This window comes from Cetorhinus maximus, chromosome 2 (genome assembly GCF_964194155.1).
Source record: "Cetorhinus maximus chromosome 2, sCetMax3.hap1.1, whole genome shotgun sequence".
In the NCBI taxonomy this organism is placed as follows: Eukaryota; Metazoa; Chordata; class Chondrichthyes; order Lamniformes; family Cetorhinidae; genus Cetorhinus; species Cetorhinus maximus.
The window spans coordinates 61,819,304-61,847,171 of NC_135880.1; the positions used below are offsets into that span (position 1 = coordinate 61,819,304).

The window sequence follows — 27,868 nt, forward strand, 5'->3', positions numbered from 1 at the left end:
GAAATGCTGACAGCCTTTAAATATGGCAGCATTGCAACTGCCATGACATCACCTGACACTACCTCCTTTGCCTTGCATCCAGCATCCATGCTGTCACTCAACAGCTCGCCCAACCCCCCACCCCACAGCCAATTGGCTGTCCACTGGAGGATCACATGCAGCTGGCCGTCTCCTCGCCTGAACGGAAGCAGCAGCCACTTCTGGTCCTGATGTTGGGACCTGCGGCTGAGCCACAAATCCATCCCTTGGAGTCATTATGTTGTGACCAGAACTGGATTCGGCTTAAAAAGAGATTTATAAAGGTTCAGCATAACTTTCCTGCTTTTGTACTCAGTGTCTCTATTTATGAAGCCCATATGCTCCAATAAAGCAGATTTGTTTAAACTGACTGTTTGATGGTGTAGTATAAACATCAAAATGAATAAGTCTTCAACCTATTAACTAACTACTTCTGTGAAGATGAGAAATATTCCTAAAGTTTAAAATAAATATTAGTGTGGAATTTGGGTGGTACAATGTGTTGAAATACTGCCCTTTCCAAAAACCATACATACTATTACAATTATTTGGACAGCCAAGGGCTGATTAAGGATAGTCAGCATGGCTTTGTGCATGGTAGGTCATGTTTAACGAACCTTGTAGAGTTTTTCGAGGAGGTTACCAAGAAAGTAGATGAAGGAAAGGCTGTGGATGTTGTCTACATGGACTTTAGTGACAAGGTCCCACATGGGAGGTTGGTTCAGACACTTGGTTTCCATGGAGAGGTTGTAAACTGGATTTGAAATTGGCTGTGTGGGAGAAGACAAAGATGGTAGCGGATGATTGCTTCTCAGACTGGAGGTCTGTGACTAGTGGTGTGCCTCAGGGATCTGTGCTGGGACCATTGTTGTTTGTTGTCTATATCAATGATTTGGATGATAATGTGATAAATTGGATCAGCAAGTTTGCTGATGACACTAAGATTGGAGGCGTTGTGGACAGCGAGGAAGGCTTTCAAAGCTTGCAGAGGGATCTGGACCAACTGGAAAAATGGGCCAGAAAATGGCAGATGGAATTTAATGCGGAAAAGTGTGAGGTGTTACATTTTGGAAGGACAAACCAAGGTAGGACATACACAGTAAATGGTAGGGCACTGAGGAGTGCGGAGGAACAAAGGGATCTGGGAGTTCAGATACATAATTCCCTGAAAGTGGCATCACAGGTAGACAGGGTTGTAAAGAAAGCTTTTGGCATACTGGCCTTCATAAATCAAAGTAGGAGTTGGGATGTTATGGTGAGGTTGTATAAGACATTGGTGAGGCCAACTTTGGAGTATTGTGTGCAGTTCTGGTTGCCTAACTACAGGAAGGATATCAGTAAGATTGAGAGAGTGCAGAGAAGATTTACTAGGATGTTGCCGGGTCTTAAGGAGTTGAGTTACAGGGAAAGATTAAACAGGTTAGGACTTTATTCCTTGGAGCGTAGAAGAATGAGGGGAGATTTGATAGAAATTTACAAAATTAAGAGGGGTATAGACAGAGTAAATGCGAGTAGGCTCTTTCCACTTAGATTAGGAGAGATAAACACGAGAGGACATGGCTTTAGGGTGAAAGGGGAAAGGTTTAGGGGGAACATTAGGGGGAACTTCTTCACTTAGAGAGTGGTGAGAGTGTGGAACGAGCTACCATCTGACGTGGTAAATGCAGGCTCACTCTTAAGTTTTAAGAATAAATTGGATAGATACATGGATGGGAGAGGTCTGGAGGGTTATGGACTAGGTGCAGGTCAATGGGACTAGCGGAATAATATTTTGGCAGACTAGAAGGGCCGAATGGCCTGTTTTCTGTGCTGTAGTGTTCTATGGTTCTATATTCCAGGATGGAGTGGAGTGATGAGCTGAAAGTTTGCTATCTTTGATGGCTATGAAGGATCATCAGTAGGATGAGTGTAGGTGGTCTCAGATTCATTCCCAGTGAACATCAAGTCTAAAGCATGCCGAATGAACATCAAGTCTAAAGCACACCTTTGCTAATATTTAGCCTTAATTAGTTAGCTTGATTTAAGAACTGAACATGCAGACACTCTTCTGAGATTAGGATTTAAAACCCGAGGAGTATAGACAACTTCCTTATGTTACACCTAATCTACACACCGGTATGTCTCAATAAGTCAGGTAGCACATGAATGCTGACGACATCTAGCTTTTCCTTACCATCACCTCTCCTGACCTTGTTACCGTCTCTGATTTGTCATACTGTTCGCTCAACCTCCAGTACTGCATGAGCAGAAGTAAGTATTGGGAAGGCCAAAGCCAGTGTGTTCAGTTTTCCATTTGCAGCAAGACCCTGACAATATTCAAGCTTGGGCTGATAAGTGGCAAGTAACATTTGCCCCATACAAGTGCCAAGCAATGAACATCTCCAACATTGGAGAGTCTAACCATCTCCCCTTCAATGGCATTACCATCTCTGAATCCCCTACTATCAACATTGCGGGGGTTACCATTGACCATGCTGAACTGGACCAGCCATTTGAATACTGTGGCTATAAGACCAGGTCAGAGGCTGGGAATCCTTCGCGAGTAACTCACCTCTTGACTCCCCAAATCATATTCATCATCAACAAGGCACAGGTCAGCAGTATGATGGAATACTCTTCACTTGCCTGGATGAGTGCAGCTCCAACAACATTCAAGAAGCTCGACACCATCCAGGTCAAAGCAGCCTGTTTGATTGTTACCCCAACTACCAACTTCAACATTCACTCCTTTCACCACCGACGCATAGTGTCAGCAACATGTACCATCTACAAGATGCACTGTAGCAATTCAGCAAGGCTCCTCCGACAGCACCTTCCAAACCCGCAAACTCTACCACCTAGAGGGACAAGGGCATCAGATGAATGGGAACACCACCCCCTGCAAATTCCCCTCCAAGTCACACACCATCCTGACTTGGAACTATATTGCCATTCCTTCACTTTCGCTAGGTCAAAATTTTGGAACACCCTTCCTAACAGCACTGTGGATGTTCTAACAATACATGGAACATGGACTGCAGCAGTGCAAGAAGGCAGCACACCACCACCTTCTCAAGGGCAGTTAGGGATGGGCAACAAATGCTGACCGAATCAGCGACACCCACATCCAATGAATGAAATTTTTAAAAAGTCGCCGCCACAAACACTGCTTTTGAACACTGATTCCATCCCTTTCCCTGGCAACACAAGCTTGGCATCCTATTTGACCCCGAGATGATCTTTCAACTAAGTATCTACTCCATAACCAAACCCGCTGACTCCAACATTCACAATATCGTCTGTCTACGCCCCTGCCTCAACTTATTTCCTGCTGAAACCTTCATCCATGCCTTTGTTACCTTTAGACTTGACCATTCAAATGTTCTCCTCCCTCGTCTCCCATTTCCACCCTGCATATTGAGGTCATCCGAAGCTCCGCTGCTGATATCCTAACTCACATTAAGTCCCATTCATTCATCACCCTTGTTTTCACTGACGTGGCTCTTAATCCACCAACACCACAATTTTAAAAATCTCATCTTTGCTTTTAAAAGTCTCCATGGCCTCAGCTTATGTTTACATGCATTTGTTCAACTATAATAAAATTAATAATAATGGAAATAATAGTGGCATACACTTATTCAGCATGTAAATGCATACAAGTTTAATATTAGTCCAAATAACTGTTTTTCAAATTAATTTGCCTCACGTATAATCACTTAATTTGAATTATGAACTGTACTTTTATTTTTGGACATAGGCATGGCACTGGGTATTCAAATTTAGCACTGAAGTAGTCCAGTGTGATAGGAATAAATAGACTGATGGGTCCACTTGTCTGTCTAACTATGGAAAATGATGGCAGATTCTGCTAACATTCTCCTCAGCTTGAAAGAATGATCTTTCAAGGAGAATGACTATAAAAATAAAGGATAGGATGAAGGGAAACAATAATAATAAGGAATAATCTATAAGTGTATTTCAGTGTTTGCTGATAGAAATTTTACAAATACAATGCAAGTAAGAAAAAAGTAATATCAAAGCAGAACTTTAAATATTCAAATTTCTCTTTGTTAAATACTAGCTCAACAATTCTGAAAGGACACCATGTCTTATTTTCAGAACAGAAGGGTAGAATAAACTATGTCATTTATCAGGAATCTTGCAGGCTGACATTGAAAAAGTTGAGGCCTCTGACCAATCAGTACATCATGTCAACACCTGAATTGTATCCTTTTCTGTCTATCACTTTGCAGGTGAAGCAGATGATTGTATTCAGTCACACCAATGATTAATGAGTTCCTCTGTAGATTTGGGACAGCCTATCAATCATGTCATTAGAGAGAATGTGGCCTGAAAGAGGCAGTCCTCAGCCAAGGAATAACTGCATTCATCTTAATCTATGTATGCACCCAGCCAGCCAAGTCAGGGTCACAATGATGGAAAACAATAATCTTTTCTTGGACAAATTACTTTGCAAAGTCAGGCATTTCTTCAGATTCTGAACTGCATATTTATTTTAGGATACTGACTGATGGGTTTACCACTGAGACTATACTTCAGACTGAAAGTTATTTTAATGAACAATAATGTTACCACAAAGTATACACAGGCAGGTGATGCATCCTGCTGCCATTTTCTCCAATGCTTAACATACTGTGCTTTTTGAATATAGGAGTGAAGCTATTTCATGCTATTAAACACCCACACTACTGTATTTCACAAAAATATATGAGGAAGATTGGCCAGACTAGTAATGACTAATACAGTACAGATTCAATAAACAACCCAAACACATGTAAGCAATTTATTTATTGCTCTATTTGTTGAATAATGTGATTCTTCTATGTGATTCTAACATGTATTTTTTTCTTCACTTTAAGTAACATATGAAAAATACAAGTGAACAAATAAAAAAAATGTTGCAGTTGGTTGGATCAACCTTTGTACTCAAAGTTGTAGTGTTTCTATGTTACCATAGTGACTACTTATTGAATGTAAAGCGTTTTTGGACATCCTGTGGTCATAGAAGATGCGATGCAAATACAAGTGTCTTTTTAAAAATAATTCAGGATTAAACAGGTATGTAACATAATGCATGTGTGATAAGTAGAACATATTTTGGGAATGATAGCATCATGGCTGATCTTGGGCTTCAATTCCATTTTCCCATCTACTCTCCATATCCCTAAATTCCCAGGGTACCCAAAAATCTGTCTAAGGCTGGGATAGACAGGTTTTTTGGTTTCGCAGGGAATTATGGGATACGGGGGTGGGCAGGGAAATGGTACTGAAGCCCAAGATCAGCCATGATCGTATTGAATGGCGCAGCAGGCTCAATGTGCCATGTGGTCTACTCCTGCTCCTAATTCTTATGCTCTTATCCTGTTAATGGCAAATAACACTCGTGTAGCAACTGCATAGTAGTAGCGTGAAACGGCTTGCTTAACCTGTTGCCCAAAGCTTTGAGATACTTTGCCTTTCAGAGTAATTCGAGGTATTCTTCAGGTCTGAAAGAGGCAGTCTTTGGCCCATTTGCATGTTTGTGTGCTACACGGCGAACAATGATCTGATCAGGATAGTCATTGTCCTGTAGGAGAGCTTTGATGCACTCTATTTCTGTGTCAAGCTTGCAAGGTGAGCTTGACACAGAAATAGAGTGTATCAAAGCTCTCCTACAGGACAATGACTATCCTGATCAGATCATTGTTCGCTGTGTAGCACACAAACATGCAAATGGGCCAAAGACTGCCTCTTTCAGTCCTTACAAGATTGCTGAAAAAGCTCATCTTATAGTGTGTGGAGTAATACAAATCCCAAAGTATATATTAACCGATGAAAACAAATAAATCAAACAGTCAACAACAGATACCAACAAAAGGAAAAGCTAAAATCACTCCAAAAACTTTTTGAAAATCCTTCGAGTTCTCTACTGACCTGAGAGCTTACACCTGAAGCATCTTGGCATGGTTTTCTATACGAGCGGCACCAGGGCCAGGAGAGGGAGGTGCACTAGATGCAAAACATCAGGGCCTGTGCCCTTGGGGGCCCAGGCTCAAGCAAATATTTTCCACACACTGCAAGAACAACAGCAATAATTGGTCAAGTAGCCTGACAATTGGGATGGTCTACGCAACAGATTAGATACTTTGGACACTGCCAGATCACTGGCCGAGTAGAACATGCCAGATTCCCCAATTCCTACTTTCTTGCTTGCTTCATGTGAGGAGAGGTGTGTTTGTTGGATGTTAATGGCAGAGGACACAGCGAGAGCTTTCTTCAGACCTGGAGCACAAGGTAAACAAGATAAAGCACTTGCCTCTGCATTAAGTTAATGGCCTTAACCCCACATCCTGCCTCCCAGTTTCCTGATGCAATGTTTCAGCTTCTCTGTCCCCAGTACCACATTATGTCAAGTGTCCACAAATCTGCACTCAATGGCTAAGCTTTTCTTCTCCACCGATACTGCCAGACCTGCTGAGTTTTTCCAGGTAATTCTGTTTTTGCTTCCCAACCACCTCCTGTTCAATGGCTAAGCTTCCTGACCTTCATCCACTTGATGGCCCTTCTTGTTCCCTTCCACTTGACAATCTTCTCCTGAGCCCTTGTTGTGAGTAAGTGCTCAGAAGAAGGACATCAAGTGTGAGGAGGTCAAGAAGGGTTGCCATCGACAGGGAGGAAGTTGGGAAGGGCTGCCATCAAGCAGGAGGTCAGGAAGCTTGGCCTTCGAGCAGGGGAACAGCTAGGGCTTCAGTTTTGGAATCCCTCCAGGCATCTTTGACCAGCAATCAGAGTGTTTACATGTTTATACACAGGAGACCACAATGGGACATAGATTATCCTTAACAGGCCAGCTTTGATAAAAATTGTCTTGCATCATTGATAAGAAAACAAATGCTGCAAATATTCCAGATGTCACATATAAATCTACATGCAAAGATGATTTCCAGTTATGTCAAAAAATTTGCATTTGAGACAAAAATCAATGATAGTAATCTTCAAAATATACTCATTGAAAATTAAGGTGCTATATTGTTTCTATGACAGTGCCCTGTGGCAACAAATTTGTGAAATGGTTCGTTCAGAGCAGCAATTTTTTTTAAGCTGCTCCTGGCAATCTTTTTTTGATTTAAGTCAATCCAGTTGGCCTCAACTTGTACAGTTTCCAATTCAAAGAATTGTTGAAACAGCTACATGTCAACTGGCTCCACTTAATGAATGGGGAAGGGGTAAAGTGGGGAGGATAAGGGGGTCTGAAAACAGGGGAAGAACTAGCAACCATGATTTCTCTTCCTGGCCCTGAACGGCACTATATAAAAACTAGTTGATGTTGTTTATTTTCAGTGTTTGAAATGTTTAAGGCCAGGATTTTCCAGCCCACACCTGGCGGGACCCACCACGGAAGATTCAGCGGCCCAGCCAAAAGTTCATTGACTTTCAGCAGGACCGGACGATCCTGGCAGTGGGCAGGGCCAGAGAATCCTGCCCTAATGTCAAATGAAATAATGGCAACACAAAAACTGGTTTTTCATATAAGCAAAAGATGTAATAACATCTGAAAGGACTGTACCATTATTCAAACTTGGAGAAAACTTATTGAAATAAAATATTTTTCCAAAAAGTCTATTTAATACACTCTGTACTGTTGCAAAGATACAAAATAAAGAAAGATAAGTAAAATAATAGATAAAAAGGTAAACTAAAGATTTATATTGGTTTTTAATTCATTAAAAATACACCCTTAACCAAAGATTAGTCAAGAACTTGAATATTGCTGAAAAGAGACATTTTATCAAAGCTTTTTGTCTTGCATTCATCAGGACTATCACAAGAATACCAATGTCAGCAGAAGCAGCAACTTCATACTGTATGAGAAGACAGTGCTGATTGGTTGACAAGTAGACTCCAACTGGTAGAGGTGTTGTCATGGAAAATGCACCAGTTAATGGTGACTGACAATTAACTGCCAAGTACTGAAATTTTAAACCAGGCAGCTTGACTCTGATTGGTCAAGGCATTGACCTGAGGAATAAACCAGCAAATGGCTATCATTTATTTTATTTAGCTGAAAAAAATTACGCTGACAACAAATTTAAGATTGTCAGTTTGGCTCGCAGTGTGGCACATTTGCATGTACTGAAGGCTACATAAATTAATACACAGGGCCCTGTTCTTTGCAAAGAGAAAGAACATGTACACACATTGCACCTGTTTCAGCTAAACAAAATAAGTGATAGCCATTTGCTGGTTCATTCCTCAGGGCAATGCCCTGACCAATCAGAGTCAAGCTTTCTGGTTTATAATTTCAAACAATGCTTGGCAGTTAACTGTTAGTCACCATTAACTGGTGCATTCTCCATGGCAATGCCCCTACCAATCAGAGTTCACTTGCCAACCAATCAGCACTCTCTTCTCATACAGTATAAAGTTGTTGCTTCCCCTGACATTGGTAATTTTGCAGTTGTCCTGATAATTGCAAGGCAAAAAGCTTCGACATGTCTCTTTTTTCACCAATACTCAAGTTCTTTACTACCAAATGACTATTTGTATACCTGAGACAGAGGTAAAACAAAGAGCAAATTCGGGATATCTGTGCTGCAGCGCTATATCATGGTGATCTGGACGTGCCGCCATTGCGTGAATCAGTATTCATTGAGCTGAAGAACCCGGCAACCCGGGCAATTGAGTTCAGTTTTAATGACACCATGTGTGCCCAATAGTGGTATTGCCGTGGACCCAGCTCTTGCAAACATCTTTGTTGGTTTCATGAGAAACCTGTCTTCAACAGGATGACAACTAACATCCTACCACTTGCATTTTTCCGATATGCGGATGATACGTTTGTTATATTTAAATCTGTAGCAGCATGTAATAAATCCCTTGCATGTCTTAATGTGCTCCACCCTGCACTCAAATTCACCTTCGAAATGCAGCAGTCAAATAAACTCCCCTTCCTTGACATACTAATTGAGAATCTGCCAGGGGGTTCTCTACCATGGTCTACCGCCAGCCTACCTTCACTGGTCAATACATATGTTAAAACCATAAGACCATAAGACATAGAAGCAGAAATTAGGCCATTCGGCCCATCGAGTCTGCTACGCCATTCAATCATGCCTGATAAGTTTCTCAACCCCATTCTCCCGCCTTCTCCCCGTAACCTTTGATCCCCTTACCAATCAAGAACCTATTTATCTCGGTCTTAAATACACTCAATGACCTGGCCTCCACAGCCTTCTGTGGCAATGTATTCCATAGATTCACCACTCTCTGGCTAAAGAAGTTTCTCCTCATCTCTGTTCTAAAAGGTCTTCCCTTTACTCTGAGGCTGTGCCCTCGGGTCCTAGTCTCTCCTACTAATGGAAACATCTTCCCCACGTCCACTTTATCCAGGTCTTTCAGTATTCTGTAAGAATCAGATCCCCCTCATCCTTCTAAACTCCATCGAGTATAGACCCAGAGTCCTCAAACGTTCCTCATATGTTAAGCCTTTCATTCCTGGGATCGTTCTCATGAACCTCCTCTGGACCCTCTCCAGGGCCAGAACATCCTTCCTGAGATATGGGGCCCAAAATTGCTCACAATATTCTAAATGTGGTCTGACCAGAGCCTTATAAAGCCTCAGCAGCACATCCCTGCTTTTATATTCTAGTCCTCTCAAAATAAATGCCAACATTGCATTTGCTTTCCTAACTACCGACTCAGCTTGCAAGTTAACCTTAAGAGAATCCTGGACTAGGTCTCCCAAGTCCCTTTGCACTCCAGATTTCTGAATTCTCTCCCCATTTAGAAAATAGTCTATGCCTCTATTCTTCCTACCAAAGTGCATGACCTCACACTACCCCATGTTGTATTCCATCTGCCACTTCTTTGCCCATTCTCCTAACCTGTCCAAATCCTTCTGCAGCCTTCCCGCCTCCTCAATACTACCTGTCCCTCCACCCACCTTTGCATCATCTGCAAACTTAGCCAGAATGCCCTCAGTTCCTCCATCTAGATCATTAATATAAAGTGAAAAGTTGTGGTCCCAACACTGACCCCTGCGGAACTCCACCAGTCACCGGCCGCCATCCTGAGAAGGACCCCCTTATCCCCACTCTCTGCCTCCTGCCAGACAGCCAATCTTCTATCCATGCTAGTACCATGCCTCTAACACCATGGGCTCTTATCTTACTGAGCAACCTCCTGTGCGGCACCTTGTCAAAGGCCTTCTGGAAGTCCAAGTAGATAACATCCATTGGCTCTCCTTTGTCTAACCTACTTGCTACCTTTCAAAGAATTCTAACAGATTTGTCAGGCATGACCTCACCTTCATGAAACCATGCTGACTTTGCCCTATTTTACCATGCACTTCCAAGTATTCTGAAATTTCATCCTTAATAATGGACTCTAAAATCTTACCAACGACCGAGGTCAGGCTAATCGGCCTGTAATTTCCCGTCTTTTGCCTCACTCCCTTCTTAAACGGGGGGGGGTTACATTAGCGATTTTACAGTCCTCTGGGACCCTCCCTAACTCCAGTAATTCCTGAAAGATCACCACTAACGCCTCCACTATCTCTTCAGCTATCTCCTTCAGAACTCTGGGGTGTAATCCATTTGGTCCAGGTGATTTATCCACCTTCAGACCTTTCAGTTTTCCTAGCACCTTCTCCTTGGTAATGGCCACCATACTCACCTCTGCCCCCCCGACTCTCTTGAACTTTGAGGATGTTGCTCGTGTCTTCCACCGTGAAGACTGACGCAAAGTACCTATTCAGTTCCTCCACCATTTCTTTGTTCCCCACTACTACTTCTCCAGCGTCATTTTCCAGCGGCCCAATGTCCACTTTTGCCTCTCTCTTACCCTTTATATATCTAAAAAAAACTCTTGCAATCTTCATTTATATTACTGGCTAGTTTACCCTCATATTTCATCTTCTCCCTCCTTATTTCTTTTTTAGTTGTCCTCTGTTGGTCTTTGTAGGCTTCCCAATCCCCTGGTTTCCCACTGCTCTTCTCCGCATTGTATGCTTCCTCTTTAGCTTTTATGCTGTCCCTGACTTCCCTTGTCAGCCATGGTTGCCTTGTCCTCCCTTTAGTATGCTTTTTTTTCCTAGGGATGAATTTTTGCTGGGTCTCCCAAATTACTCCCAGAAATTCCTGCCATTGCTGTTCCACCGTCTTTCCTGCTAGGCTCATCTCCCAATCAATTCTGGCCAGCTCCTCCCTCATGCCTCTGTAGTTGCCTTTATTCAACTGTAATACCGTTACATCTGATTCCAGCTTTTTCCTCTCAAATTGCAGGGTAAATTCTATCATATTATGGTCAATTGGTAAAAGAAGCATTCTACAAATTCCTTTTCTTGGGATCCACTACCAACCTGATTTTCCCACTCTACCTGCATATTGAAATCCCCCATGATCACTGTAACCTTGCCTTTCTTATACGTCTTTTTTAATCTCCTGGTGTATCTTGTGCCCCACATCCTGACTACTGTTCGGGGGCCTGTACATAACTCCCATTATGGTTTTTTTTAACCTTTGCGGTTCCTCAACTCTACCCACTCAGATTCTACATCATCTGACCCTACGTCATTTCTTGCTATCGATTTAATTTCATTTCTTACTAACAAAGCAACCCCACCCCCTCTGCCAACCTGCCTATCTTTTCGATAGGATGTATATCCTTGGATATTTAGCTCCCAGTCCTGATCCCCTTGCAGCCATGTCTCCGTGATGCCCACCACATCATACCTGCCAATTTCAATCTGCGCCACAAGCTCATTTACCTTATTTCGTATACTGCGTGCATTCAGATACAACACCTTCAGTCCTGTATTTCCCGTCCCCTTTCTCATTGTCGTCCCTTTATCTGATGTGCTTGAAGTTAGATTCCTAGCCCTTTCCAAACACTGTCCTATTTTGTGTTCTGGGGACTTTAATGGCCTCTCCTGGGCTCTCCTTTCTTTTCAGTTTTTTCATAATTTTCCATGAAGTTGAATCCACCCCCCACACGCTAACCTGCTGCTTTGTTTCCCATTAGTCATACTTCTTGGAGTTTTACCCTTCCCTCCGCCCCCACTTTCTAGTTTAAAGTCCTGTTGACCACCCTATTTACCCTTTTTGCTGGAACATTGGTCCCAGATTGGTTCAGGTGGAGACCATCCCAACGGTACAGATCACTCCTGTTGCAATACTGATGCCAGTGCCCCACGAAATGGAACCCCTCTTTCCCGCACCACTCCTTTAGCCACGTGTTTACTTCCCTTATTCTCACATCCCTATGCCAATTTGCACATGGCTCGGGTAGTAATCCAGAGATTATAACCCTTGAGGACCTGTTCTTTAATTTAGTTCCTAGTTCCTGATAATCCCCAAACAGGTCCTCTTTCCTAGTCTTACCTATGTTATTTGTCCCGATGTGGACCACAACAACTGGATCCTCCCCCTCCCTCTCCAATATCCTTTCAAGCCGGTCAGAGGTGTCCCTCACCCTGGCACCAGGCAGGCAACATACCATGCGGGACTCTCGATCCTGCTTACAAAGGATGCTATCAATTCCCCTAATTATAGAATCCCCTACAACTATCACTTGTCTTTTTGCTCCCCCCTCTTGAATGGCCCTCTGCGCCACGGTGCTGTGGTCAGCTGGCTCATCCTCCCTACAGCCCTGTTCCTCATCCACACAGGGAGCAAGTACCTCGTACCTGTTGGACAAGGTCAAAAGCTGAGGCTCCTCTGTTCCTGAACACAGGATCCCTCTACCTGCCTCACTTGCAGTCACACCCTGCTGACCCTGATCACTGACCGAACTTGAGGTACTTAATTTACCGGGTGTTACCGCCTCCTGAAACAAAGCATCCAGGTAACTCTCCCGCTCCCGGGTGTGCCACAGTGTCCGGAGCTCGGACTCCAGCTCATCAATTCTGAGCCGGAGTTCCTCCAGCAATCAACACTTGCTGCAGATGTGGTCACTGCGGCTCGCAATGGGATCTGCCAGCTCCCACATCATACAGCTACAGCACATCACCTGCCCAGCCATCTCGACTTAGATAATTAATTTATTAATTAGCTTTGCAATGTTTTTTTTCAAATTTGGTGCAGATTTCCTACCAACCAATCAGGTCACAGCTTTCCTGTGATGTCACTTTTTCAGTTTTGGCTTCAGCTACTCTGTGCCCCGAGGTCACCGCTCTGGTGGTCTTCCCTCCGAGTCTGCTCCCAGGATTTACTCACCAATCAGCTGCTTTTCCTTTAAAATCCACTTTCAGAAGAGTGGCCCTCGCAGGTCTGGTGCACTCCTGAAGGCACTGCCTCTTCCTCTCTCTCTTTATTTTTAGGTTTGAGGAGCAGGGAGAGATGGAAACACTACAGCAATGTAATATTTGGGGCTATTCCATTTCTTTGACAGTGGGTCCTCCTCAATTCGCTCCTGAGTCGCGGTGTCTGCGGTGACTTCTCCCAGAATGCTTCAGTCACTTCTCACCAGTGCCCTCTGTTGGATGCTCTTCCTCCTGTTGAGTGCAAGAGTCCTTCTCCTCGATTGCCTCCTGAGTCGCAGTGGCTGCGCTGACTTCTCCCAGAATGCTTCAGTCACTTCTCACCAGTGCCCTCTATTGGACGTTGAGATTCTTACAGTTCCTTGTGCCATAAGATTGGCCCTATCAGCAACCTCATAAATAGGGCCCAAGCCATTTGCTCACCATGCAAGTTTGATGTAGAAATAGGGCTCATCAAAGACATCCTGCACCATTAACCTTCAATGACCATTTACACCTCTTTGTCTTTTTGTTCATGACTTCTCTGTCAATCTCTCCTTTGCTCCCACCTATCACTGACCTTCTATCCAGCTTCACCTGCTCCACCCCTCTTAAACAGTATAAATTTCATCACATTTTTATTTTTCTTTAGCTCTGAGGAAGAGCAATACAGACTCGAAACATTAAGTCTGCTTTTCTGCCCACAGATGCTGTTAGACCTGCTGAGCTTTTCCAGCATTTTCTGTTTTTGTTTCAGATTTCCAGCATCCGCAGGATTTTGCTTTTATCTGAGTATTGTGGTATATGAATTTCAGTGCCAGTGTGATGCTAGGTATGTAGGCTATATGTCCCAAAGGCTAGCGGGTCGTATTAACCGGCATGTCCCTTCCGCTGTTCGCAATGGGCAAGGTACAGACTGTACCCAATCGACCTGTGCTTGCCAAACTCAAAACACAGTGTCCAACATTAAGTGTGATTCCGCGATTGGTCAACATTTGCTAAATTTTTTTTTATTCATTCACGGGATGTGAGCTTCACTGGCTGCACCAGCATTTATTGCCCATCCCTAGTTGCCCTTGAGAAGGTGGTGGTGAGCTGTCTTCTTGAACCTGTACAGTCCATGTGGTGTCGGTACACCCACAGTGCTGTTAGAAAAGGAGTTCTAGAATTTTGACCTGGACACATTGAAAGAACGGCGATATATTTCCAAGTCAGGATGGTGAGTGACTTGGAGGGGAACTTCCAGGAGGTGGTTTTCCCATCTATCTGCTGCTCTTCTCCTTCTAGGTGGTAGTGATTGTGGGTTTGGAAAGTGTTGTCGAACGAACATTGGGGAATTCCTTCAGTGCATTTGGTAGATGGTACACACTGCTGCTACTTTGCGTCAGTGGTGGAGGGAGTGAATGTTTGTGAATTTGGTACCAATCAAGCAGGCTGCTTTGTCCTGGACAGTGTCAAGCTTCTTGAGTGTTGTAGGAGCTGCACTCATCCAGGCAAGTGGGGAGTAATCCATCACACTCCTGACTTGTGGCCTGTAAATGGTGGACAGGCTTTGGGGAGTCAGGAGGTGAGTTACCCATCGCACGATTCCTAGCCTCTGACCTGCTCTTGTAGCCACAGTATTTATATGGCTAGTCCAGTTCAGTTTCTGGTCAATGGTAACCCCAGGATGTTGATAGTGGGGGATTCACTGATGGTAACGCCATTGAACATCGAGGGGCGGTGGTTGGATTCTCTCTTGTTGGAGATGGTCATTGCCTGGCATATGTGTGGCATGAATGTTACTTGCCACTGGTCAGCCCAAGCCTGGATATTGTCCACATCTTGTTGCGTTTGGACATGGACTGCTTCAGTATCTGAGGAGTCACAAATGGTGCAATCATCAGCGAGCATCCCCACTTCTGACGTTATGATGGAAGGAAGGTCATTGATGAAGCAGCTGAAGATGGTTGGGCCAAGGACAGTACCCTGAGAAACTCCTGCAGTCATGTCCTAGAGCTGAGATGACTGACCTCTAAGAACCACAACCATCTTCCTTTGTGCTAGGTATGACTCCAAACAGAGGAGAGTTTTCCCCCTGATTCCCATTGACTCCAGTCTTGCTAGGGCACCTTGATGCCACACTTGGTCAAATGCAGCCTTGAAGTCAAGGGCAGTCACTCCCACCTCACCTCTGGAGTTCAGCTATTTTGTCCATGTTTGAACCAAGGCTGTCATGAGGTCAGGAGCTGAGTGGCCTTGGCGGAACCCAAACTGGGCATCCATGAGCAGGTTATTGCTAAGCAAGTGCTGCTTGCTAGCACTGTTGATGACCCCTTTCATTACTTTACTGATGATAGAGAGTAGACTGATGGGGCGATAACTGGCTGGGTTGGATTTGTAATGCTTTTTGTATACAGGACATACCTGGGCAATTTCCCACATAGCCTAGTAGATGCCAGTGTGGTAGCTGAACTGGGATAGTTTGCTAGGTGCGCGGCAAGTTCTGGAGCACAAGCCTTCAGTACTATTGCTGGAATGTTGTCAGGGCCCATTGCCTTTGTAGTATGCAGTACCTTTAGCCGTTTCTTGATATCACGTGGAGTGAATCAAATTGGCTGGAGACTGGCATCTCTGATGCAGGGGAACTCCGGAGAAGGCCGAGATGGATCATCCACTAGGCACTTCCGGCTGAAGATTATAGCAAATGCTTCAGCCTTATCTTTTGCGCTGATGTGCTAGGCTCCTCCATCATTGAGGATGGGGATATTTGTGGAGCCTCTTCCTCCAATGAGTTGTTTAATTGTCCACCACCATTCACGACTGGGTATGGCAGGATTGCAGAGCTTAGATCTGATCCTTTGGTTGTGGGATCGCTTAGCCCTGTCTATCACTTGCTGCTCATGCTGTTGGGCATTCAAGTAGTACTGTGTTTTATCTTCACCAGGTTGACACCTCATTTTTACATATGCCTGGTGTTGCTCCTGGCTGCCCTCCTGCACTCTTCATTGAACCAGGGTTGATTCCGTGGCATGATGGTAATGGTAGAGTGGGGGAATATGCCACGCCATGAGGTTACAGATTGTGTTTGTGTACAATTCTGCTGCTGCTGATGGCCCACAGCGCCTCATGGATGCCCAGACTTGAGCTGCCAGACCTGTTTGAAATCTGTCCCATTTAGCACGGTGGTAGAGTGCTCAGTATGCTAAAAATTACGCTGACAATCAATTTAAGATTGTCAGTCGGTCTCGCAGTGTGGTGCATTTGTATGTACTGGAAGCTACGTATGTTCATACACAGGGCCCTGTAATTTGCAGACAGAAAGAACATGTACACACATTGTCCCTGTTTCAGCTAAACAAAATAAGTGATAGCCATTTGCTGGTTCATTCCTCAGGGCAATGCCTTGACCAATCAGGGTCAAGCTGCCTGATTTAAAATTTCAAACAATGCCTGGCAGTTAACTGTTAGTCACCATTAATTGGTGCATTCTCCATGGCAACACCCCTACCAATCAGAGTCTACTTGCCACCCAAGCAGCACTCTCTTCTCATACAGTATAAAGTTGTTACTTCCCCTGACGTTGGTATTCTTACGATTGTCGTGATGAATGCAAAATGAAAAGCTTCGACAAAATGTCTTTTTTCAGCAATACTCAAGTTCTATATTACCAAATAACAATCAGTAAAGAGCTAACATGTCATATTACACGTAGAGATAACACATTTTACAAATTCCAAAATGCAGATGTGACCATTCCTCCCTCCACACACTATATCTGCTCTTTGTGACAGTGAGTCACCATTAGCAGCATTATCTATTGCAGCATCTTTTGTCGCATGTTGGTTACCACACAATAAGCACCATGTCTGTATGTGTGCAAATTGTTGTCTCATGCTTGCAATAAAAATAGGGGGGGATCATTCCAATCACTGAGATGCAAGCAGAAATGATAACTACCAATCAATAAAATACAAATTGATAATGCACAGACAGTAACAGCTACCAACAAAAAAAAAGGCGAACTAATAAATCCTTTTCGGCAGGATCTAAACTGAACGCAATTAGATATCAGACTTGTGACAACAATACAGGACATTAAAATTTAGAAAAATCAAATTATTAAACTTACCTTATCGTATAACATTTTCTCTCCTAAAAATGCCTCTAGTTGTATTTCCACTGAGAACATGGGCTTGAACCTAGAGTTCATTTAAGTTCCCAACTTATCACTGTTAGCTGAACATACTCAAACTGACAGACTCCAACATGCGCCAGTGATACAACAATGGAATTACTTTACACACAACTTCTAGAAATTGTTGGGATTGGCAGCAAGTCTAGCTATTAATGGAGTGTCTGTACATTCTGTTCATAAACCCAAACCCCTCTAATGTAAAATTGCTGAGAAGGAAAAAAATACATGGAAACCATTTTTAGGAATAACCAGAAACTGTGTTTTTTTAAACTAAATATTTAGATTTTCAAATTATCTAAGGTAACTTTGAAAGCAAAATCCAGCAGACAAGATACTAGCTGAAGACCCGTAAGCACCATATGAGAGACAAACAGACACAGCTGAGCAGAAAAATTATGATTGAAGATAGACCCTGAGTAGACCGTTATATGTTGGGATATACTCTGAATCAGGGTATCTAACTTTTGCACGTGAGGAGCCACATTTCAATTTTTTTCTCACTCATGGGGCATGTGAGCGAATTTCGTAAAGGGAAGGCATTAGAAATTTATCTCACTGTTAATTAAAACAACAAAAATTGTGCATTTTTATGAACAAGCTTCAAATGAGAGACTAATTTATGAGCTTACAAGATGAGAATTTTGAAATCCAGCAGTTGCTTGACCAGGAGCCAATGTAGGTCAGTGAGCACAGAGGGTGATGGATGAATGGGACTCGTGCTAATCAGTCCTGAGGTGTTAAAGGGTGCTGTAGTCATGCAAGTTTTTTATTTTTCTTTTTTTTCTTTTTCTCTCATGCTGTCCTATTTGACTTCATTAGTACATTTATTCTTTAAGAGATTTTAAAATAGAATGATGCTCCCTCCCAACACGTCCATACCTTGCCAAGTCCAGTAGTTGAACTAACTGCCACGAAGACTTTTGACCTACACCTGACAGCCCACACTGACAGTCAGTGGCTGTCAATGTGAATTAAGCAGGTGAAGGACTGAACCACCATCTGCATTTCTGCATGAGCACTTTCTCCCAGTAAACTGTGGGACAGGCCCAAAGCATCTTCCAGAGTCAACTCCAGACTCGCAGTCCCTTGGAGTTTTCCAACTGCTAAAAAAGGTGCAACTCGCGTACAAATCTGATGCAAATAAAGAAGCACAGCAGCAATTTGGGAACAAATCTACGATTTTCATGATATTCTGAAACTCAACATCTCAATTCAGTGCTTGTTGCTTACAGAAGATTGACAGAATAATCCAGGATTTTTCAGAGCCTCCCCTCCATGCGCTCCCCCACCCCCACTCCCAGCAGATAGCCGCTCCCTCGCCACCTCTTGACCTCTACAGCTGCTCCCTCACTGCCTTCCCCCTCTACAGCCACACCCTCACGGCCTCTCCCCCTACAGCCTCTCCCTCACCAATTCTCCCCACCACAGCTGCTCCCTTACTGCCTCTCCCCCCTGCAGCCGCTCCCTTGCCACTTCTTCTGCCTCTCAGCTTCGCTTACCATCTCTCCTGCTCAGCAGACTCTTTCAACTTCACTCTTGCCCCACAGCCTCTCTCACCACCTCTCCCGTCCCGCAGACTCTCTCACAGCCGTTGCTCCAGTCTTCAGGCCTCAGGCTGCGTGCTGCCACTTACCTTCCCACTGTTCATTGCTCCTCCAATCACAGGATGTTTCTCCCCTGCTAGTGAGCCTACCAGCAGCAACCATGGGAGAGAACCAGCCTGCGATTAGAGGCACCGCTCCTTATAGAATCTGTCACTTCCACTTAGATATATTTTGAACATTGGTTGGCAGGCCAGATAGAAACCCTGGGCGGGCTGGACTCTGGCCAACCCTGGTCTAAATGGGTGCCACTGTGCCATTTTTATCCTTATATCAATGCTTGCTATTTTTTTTGAGTCTAAGTGGTAGCCAGAAGACTAACATTATTTCAGTTTGAAGGGAAGATTAAATAAATGTCCTGAATTTAAATTTCAAGTTTATTTTGGTAACATTAAATACTATTTGAGAGATACTTGGCCAAGAAGGAAAGATATAAAATTAGTTTTCTTGTGTGTTATATATTTTTTTCCTTTCACTCCAAAAGTCCACACCCTAAGCAAATTAACAGCAAAAAATGCTCTCCCATTTAACGTGTATGATAATGTATTTATGCAAGTATTGCATCTAAGGATATGAGTCCGTTTCTCCAACTGCAGTGGATGAGAAACACTCCTCGGAGCTAATTAAATAACTTACTTCAACATCTCTGGTAGATCTCTTAAAAAGGTTTTACCAGATTATTTCAATGGTAATGTGCACCACTCCTTTAGTTCCATTCCTGCCCCCTACATCAAAACGCCCCCTGCAACATGTTCACAATAAGCAATATCACGTGAGACTCCTGATTAAAATAACAAAAATGCAAATAATCAAAAATAGGAAAAAGAAGATAACAGGAACTAGATAAAGCAAAAACAATATATAGAGAGACTTGTAACAATCTACATTGCTATTATACCTCTCATCATATTTACCTTAATGGCACTGGCTTTAAACGGATTTTCTTAAAGCCAAATAACACTGGACTGAAGAAAATTTGATTTTTCTTCATTTTGTCAAAAAAGTAATAAAAGCAATTAAACAAGTGTGTTTGTTATTTATTTCTATTTCCTATAAATAAACTCCAATCTTGTATATTGGATCATAATACAGAATCTAATCATATTTTTACAGATCCGCTACCAATTTTACTTCAACTCTCTCCTTTTTATAGTTTTACTAGTAAACTTGTTCAAGTATGTCTATCTTGGGTGAAGCAATGATTTTAATCATTACCATTTCTCAACTCATCTTGTCCATGAGACCCAACTCTTGTCCCTTGACACAGTTCCCAGTAATTGCTGACCACACAATTTGCTTTCCTGGCTCCCATGCTAGGCTAATGTTTTAAATCATTTATTCTACTTGGGTACTTTCAAAAATGCTATAATGAGTCCCTCTTCAAAAAACATATCTTTGACCTCTGTCATTGCAAAACCACCATCCAATCTTCCTTTCCTCTCCAATGTTATTGAATGTGTTGTCAGCTACCAAATATGAACCCATCTTTCTTGTAACTCCATATTTACACCTCTATAATCAGGTTACTGTTCCTGCCACAGTACGTACAAACCTTAATCAAACTCCCAAATGACATTCTGTGTGATGGTAACAGTGGGATAATATGCCTCTTCACCCTCCTTGGCCTCCCTACAGCCTCTGACATGACACGATTGTACTCTGATGCGTTTCTTCCATTATCCATTTTAGTGGGATTGTCATCACTTAATTCCACTCTTCTGCATTCAGTTGTAGCCAGAGGATCTTCAACAATGGCTGGTGTCCCCTCCCCACACCATTACCCTAGAGCTCCCCATTGGTTTGTCTTGGCCACCTCCTCTTCCTCACTGATATACTACCTTTGGGTGACATCATCTGCAAAGATATGTTCAGCTTTTACATGTCCACTGCTGATACCTGCACTTTGGAAAGATTGCACTAGAGAGGATACAGAGGAGATTTACAAGGATATTGCCTGGACTGGAGCATTTTAATTAAGAAGAAAGATTGGATAGGCTAGTGTTGATTTTCTTGGAACAGAGGAGGTTGAGGGGAGGCCTAATTAGGGTGTTGAAAATTATAAGGGGTTTAAATAGAGCAGATAAAACAGCCCTATTCCCCATTGGTTGAGGGGTCAATAACCAGAGGGCATAGGTCTTAGATTAGAGTATGAAGGAAAATAGATGCAGTTCAGTGGAACATAGATAATTAGGTAGAATTCAGATATAATTTGGACAGTACATTTTAGGAATACAGATTCCCTTAATAGAAATGAATTCAAGCAGAAAAGGGTTAAAGTTTTCACCCAGGCAGGGATATCTATGATACCTGATTTAAAACACATGTTCATGGTTTTAAAAAAAAAATTCAAATATAGGTTAACCTGGTACAAGCTACTACATGAAACAATATTTAAATTATGTACACTTCATAATCCTGATGATCTAGATTTTAGCAAAAGGAATGTTAAAAAGATATTAACATGTATCAATATCAGTTTTGTCTGTAACCTGGCGACATTAATGTTTTAAAGTTTGAAGAAAGAATTTGTTAGAAACTGGTACTAGAATGGAACCAATTTCTTGTGGACTCTTGTCAATTAACTAAAAATTATCAATCAACTGAAAGACAGAAATGGAGCATTACATACCACCCTGACAAGAGGACAGATGCTATGTAGCCTTTGGATGACCTGATTCTAAATAAAAACTGAGCTGACCGTTCTTAGTAAAGTTTAAAAACACTTCTTAAGGATAAGATACAGATTATGAAGCAAGTAAAATAGTTATAGGGATTGTTAACGTAAGGCTTACAAACATTTTTGTCCAGATAAAAGCTCACAAACTCATAAGATAATTTTCAACAATTAAATAATTTACTAATAATAGTGAATGATATAGCCTTATAAGGTTAATGAAAAGGGGGTGAGCATACACAAAGAGGCAAAACCCACATTTGCAAAAGATGAGCTAATCAAATTCGAAACAGTATAGAGATAGGAACTTCACCATTGAAAATTCAGAAGAATTGAAATCTTCAGTCAACGTTTCTCAAGGTAAAAGGTGCTAAATGCTTAGTCAGATACACTACTCTTAATTGAGGAGAAGCATCTTGCTAAGCAGGTGGCTTGCTACTCGTGGATTTATGGTAACACTTTAGATTCTGATGGATAGTCTAAGATATATTGGCTGTAACATTGTAGAAGTTTAACTGTTGTATCCAATATTAGAAATAAGATTATGTTTTCCATCCTTTTATAATCTTTAATGTTGTGATGTACTTAACCACTTAAAGGGCAGAAATAAAGGGTTGTGCGGAGGCAGGCTGGGGTGGGCGCAAACCCGATTGGCACCCCCGATCGGGGCTGCACCGCCATTTTACATGGGGGGCCCAATTAAGGCCCACCCAGCATGACATGCACCCGGAAGTGCTGTGCACGCCCACAGATGAGGTTCCATGAAAAATGTGGAGGCCGCCTGGGGTCTTCACCTGCCCGCCAACTTTAAGGTTGGACGGGCAGCCCTGTTAATTGTTTTAATGGCTATTTAAATGGCCTTAATAGGCTTTTGACAGTTTGGCGGGCACGCAGCCAAGTCGGGTGTGCGCCCACCGAACTGAAAATCTAAATGACATGCGGTAACGTTGGGACACCCGCCCAACATCACCGTGTGTCATCTTACACGTCGGCGAGTGGGCCCAGCCGCCGCTTGCCAACCTGAAAATTCTTCCCAAAGTATATTACATTTTCGGTTCTTTAATAACTTTTCAGATAAGTTAGTAAAATATATCGTCTCACGTAGTATTCTGTATACAACTCCCAGAACCCCGCTTTTTATACTCCTAAACGATGAGACACATTACTGAAGAGAGACCCTTGGACCCTTATAATTTCTGGGAAACTTATAACCTAGCTGATGCTAATTAAAGACAACTATCTGGAAGAAGATAATATTTTTTGCTGATTCCTCTCCTTAAGGGAGAGATAGATCAGGTTTTCAGACCCAAAAAAATATTTGTAAGAGCTGGCTACCATGAACCATGAACTTCAGCGAGAGCAATTATCAGAGGAGTGCTCCCGATCTGGAATAGGCCCACAAGGGATGAAGGTTATAAACCACTTCAAGATGTAGGAAGTTTAGAGATGATTCAAGGGGAAATGTTTTCACTCACTGGATGTTGGGGATTTGGGACTCTCTGCCTGAAAGGGTGGTAAAGGCAGAAGCCATCTTAACAAGTAAAAGGTACTTGGATATGCACTTGAATTGTTGTAACCTACAAGGCTATAAACTGGGAGCTGGAAAGTGGCATTAGGCTGAATGGTTACATTTTGCCTGGCACAGACACGATGGGCCAAATAGCCTCCTTCCATGCTGTAAATTCTTATGATTCTTTGAGAACTCTAATACTTATATCCTCAGCTTCGCCAACTGCTGTTCTTATTGACGTACATTGTCTCCAGGTCCCCCAAAGTCTTTAATTTATAATTCTCATCATTGTGCTTATATCCATTCATGGCCTACTATCTCTAATTCTGTCTTACAAGCATCCCCCCAATACCCCCAAACTCTAAACTTCAGAGTCTAACTTAGTTATAAAATTTAAAAATGTTGCATAATGGCAAATAAAAATTGATGAAGACTTGCCCTTCATCTTACGTATTTTGAAACAATGATAACTAAATGTAGTTAACGGCCATTGAAGAAGGACAAAAGGATCGTTTGAATTCATACTTGAAGCAATCATGACTACTAAACATGGGTCTACTGAAATAACTTCCCCTCAATCCAGATATATTTTAAAATTATATTGACTTATAACAGTTTTTCCAAGTCTGCAATCTGTAGCTTTATTTACATTAATATTTTAATATACTGAATTGAACTGACAATCTATTCATGAATATATATGTTTGAACAATATTATAATGCAGAATATTATAATGCAGAGTATTTCAACTGTCACTTACCTTTCTGTGCACAGTTCTCTTGCTTTTTGTAGCTGGGCTTCAATCCATTTAGGTTTCTGTTTTTCCAAACAATTGATGACCTTCTGTATTATTGGTTTGGGACTTTCCTTTCCCTGTCCCATAATGTTCAGAAGACATTCACTCAGCAAACCCAGTTTATCTTTACTCCATCTATCTAATGCAACACTTGTCAAAAGCTCTATGACATTTCCATCTTCCAGAGTTTGGCAAATAGTCATAACATAACAAAGAAGGCATGATTTTCTGAGCTCAGGAATGTTGTTATGAAGTTTTTTATCCACTAAGTTGAAGAGGTATTTAATTGTTGAAGGCAATGAAGCAATTGCTCCAGGCAGGTTACCAATTACAATTGAAACAGCCTGAGCTATAAGTTTTGTCAAATCTGAAAGGAAAATATTAATGATCATAATTAATGTCATTACTCACAACATTACTTGCAGGACTATGTGCCTGTATAGCAACTGCAAATTAATATCTTGAGTTTATTTATAAATTTTTATCAGTGTAATTTTCTGCATATGAATCCCAATTTTATCATGAGGTGGAATTGTTCTGTGTGAAGGGCCTAGGCAAGTCACAAGCTGACACTTAAAAGCACAGAGAGATTTTAACTCCAGGGGCTCATTTCTATATGTAAGCTCCAACTCCTGCTCAAACCGAGCAGAATTCACTATGTATGGAGGGAGGAGGGAGGGAACAGGGATAAAGACTCATGTAGCAGAAGGCCCCTTCCAAGGACCACGAGAGTATACAAGACAGGCCTGAGCTATTCTGTGTGACCCACAAAGAAATCTAAAAATCTTTTTAAAAACTTAACTACCGAGGTAGACTTAACTTACTAGGGAAACCGTCACTGTTCCCTTCCTCAGGCCACCAGTTAACACAGCATTTCTGGCCTGGATGATGCCATTTCAGCCTGATCTACATATTGAATGAGTCCCCACCAGTATGGGAAGTTGTTATTACTGCCTGCAATTTAAAATGTAGTCTGATCGGGGTGGGAAAGAAGTGAGTAAGTAATTCCATTTTAACTGCCCACCAGCCCAGTTTCCACCTGGCATAGGGAGCTGAAATCAGGGTCATTATTCCTGTTGAGATTGTTGATCAATAAGTGAGGCAAGGATGGCTGAGTATTATTGCATCAAAATCACCCTGACATTAGTTGCCCTGAATGGAAAATTGTTCTGTATGGGCAGGATTTTATGTCTCGCGGGTGGGCATGCGCCCAATCCAATCAGACGTAAAATAGTGTGCAATATCGTCAGGTGAGCGTCCCAACATCACCACACACTCATGCGATATTTCAGTCGGCGGGCACGCGCGAGATTCGGCAGCGTGCCCGCCAACAACTAAGAGGCCTATTAAGGCCCTTAATTAATTAAAACCTATTTTTCACTGCCCACCCAACTTACGGTTGGCAGGTGGGCGAATCAGTTAGGCAGCCTTTTGATTTTTTTAGCAAACTTCATCTAGGGGCGGGATGAAGTTTCCACAATTAAATTTAAAGAAAAATTGGGGGGCAGAATTTTTATTCTGCTGATGTTATTGTGATTGAGTCCCATGTCGGGACACTTTTTTTTCAGATTTTAAACATTTTTATTTTTGATTTTAAAATTGTTTAGTTCTCTGAGGCAACTCCCTGCCTTCAGGGGGCTTCCAGTGCGTGCTCCGCCCCCTCCACCCACCCCCACCCCCACCCCCACCCCGGCAGCGCTGAGGTTCTCAGCTTGCGTTTCAGGCTGGCTGGCTGTTCATTGGCCAGCCAGCGTGAAATCGTGGTTGGGGGCTGATCGCGGGCGGCAGACCGTTTCCCGGTTGCTCATGGGCCCGCATACCGCGCCCGCCCGATGGCCTCAAAATTCTGCCCTATACGTTAGTACCCAACCTTCAATGTTGATGACACCTGCCTCTGATATACATTAATATTTCCAGAATACAACTAGTGTTTTGGGCACCATAGCTGCAGTGTCTACCATCTACAAGATGTATTGCAGCAAAATTGCCAAGCCTTCAAAACCATAAGACCATAAGACATATGAGCAGAAATTAGGCCAATCGAGTCTGCTCCGCCATTCAATCATGGCTGATAAGTTTCTCAACCCCATTCTCCCGCCTTCTCCCCGTAACCTTTGATCCCCTTACCAATCAAGAACCTATCTATCTCACTCTTAAATACACTTAATGACCTGGCCTCCACAGCCTTCTGTGGCAATGAATTCCATAGATTCACCACTCTCTGGCTAAAGAAGTTTCTCCTCATCTCTGTTCTAAAAGGTCTTCCCTTTACTCTGAGGCTGTGCCCTCGGGTCCTAGTCTCTCCTACTAATGGAAACATCTTCCCCACGTCCACTCTATCCAGGCCTTTCAGTATTCTGTAAGTTTCAATGAGATCTCCCCTCATCCTTCTAAACTCCATCGAGTATAAACCCAGAGTCCTCAAACGTTCCTCATATGTTAAGCCTTTCATTCCTGGGATCGTTCTCGTGAACCTCCTCTGGACCCTCTCCAGGGCTAGAACATCCTTACTGAGATATGGGGCCCAAAATTGCTCACAATATTCTAAATGTAGTCTGACCAGAGCCTTATAAAGCCTCAGCAGCACATCCCTGCTTTTATATTCTAGTCCTCTCAAAATAAATGCCAACATTGCATTTGCCTTCCTAACTACCGACTCAACCTGCAAGTTAACCTTAAGAGAATCCTGCAATCTCTACTATCTAGAAGAACAGGGCAGAAATGCATGGGAATATTACCACCTGTAAGTTCCTTTTCAAGCCACACACTATCCTGGCTTGAACCTATGTCACTATTCCTTCACTGTTGCGGAATCAAAAATCTGCAAATCCCTCCCTAACAGCACTGTGGGTGTACCTAAATGACGTGGACTACAATGGTTCAAGAAGGCGGCTCACCACTACAGGGCAATTACAGATGGGCAACAGATGCTCACATCCCATGGACAAATAAAAATATTCTGTCAAAAAATGAACTTAATTCAGGAAAAGTAAAATTGATATTAAAGGTATTGCAAATATTTTAACAAAATGTTTAAACATAAGCTTTGAACAAGTTGCTTCATGAAAACTACAAATCATATACAATTCATTATTTATTCCATCCTATATAAAACAATTATTAAAAAAAATTGTTGCTAGGATCTGTATGATTCATTTCATTACCAGAAAACAAGATGTTTGATTGAATTTATCAGCTTCAACAAAAAGACACTTACTTTTTCCAGATTCTCCTCTTTTAAATTCCCTTGGTGTATAATCCCATGCTTTGGGAATTTTACTGAGCAAACTTTCAGGAAGCATTTGCTTATGATGATATGTGCCTGGATTCTCTACTGCTTGCCACATGAGAACCAAGGAGACGACCTGCTTTAATATTGCCTTGCTTGCTTTGGATATGTACAGTTTCAAACACCTTAGCACCTCTGACTTGTCTGCAGCTGTAAAAGGTGATAATATTAGTCAACTTTTAAGAAGATACATTGCTTTTAAGGTATATACACAATGGAATTCTGTGAAAGTAAGTCTTTTTTTATTAGAAACAAATATAACTTAATCATTGCTTTGAGTCCTAGTTGCCTTTGTATTACTCACTTACATTTTAACAAAGACTGGTAACAATTTCAGGTTCAGTAAGCAGTCACCTTGGACTAGATTTTAATTCATTCAAAACCCACCCACTTACACAGAGTTAAAATTGGACCCATTATTTCTAAAGCAATGCACACTCAACATTTAATCCAATAAAATTACTAAACTTTATTTTTTCCAGGTTATAAACTGAACTGTGCACTCTGCTTAAAACTAAGCACGTAATTTTCTGCTCTGGAGACTAGGTGCAGCGACAGGCAGGAAAGTTGGCATGGTTCCCGC

At 42.3% G+C, this 27,868-nt stretch overlaps 1 protein-coding gene across 6 annotated transcripts in view; it reads right to left on the bottom strand.

Moving 5' to 3' along the window:
• Positions 1-27,868, bottom strand: part of kiaa0825 (KIAA0825 ortholog) — a 594,535-nt gene that overhangs the window by 303,050 nt on the left and 263,617 nt on the right. For all 6 annotated transcript variants that reach the window (XM_078565259.1, XM_078565275.1, XM_078565269.1 and 3 more), the window contains 2 exons: positions 27,214-27,435; positions 23,961-24,363 (listed from right to left, as the gene is read on the bottom strand). In XM_078565259.1, coding sequence (XP_078421385.1) covers positions 23,961-24,363; positions 27,214-27,435 — 625 coding nt within the window. The remainder of the gene's footprint in view (positions 1-23,960; positions 24,364-27,213; positions 27,436-27,868) is intronic.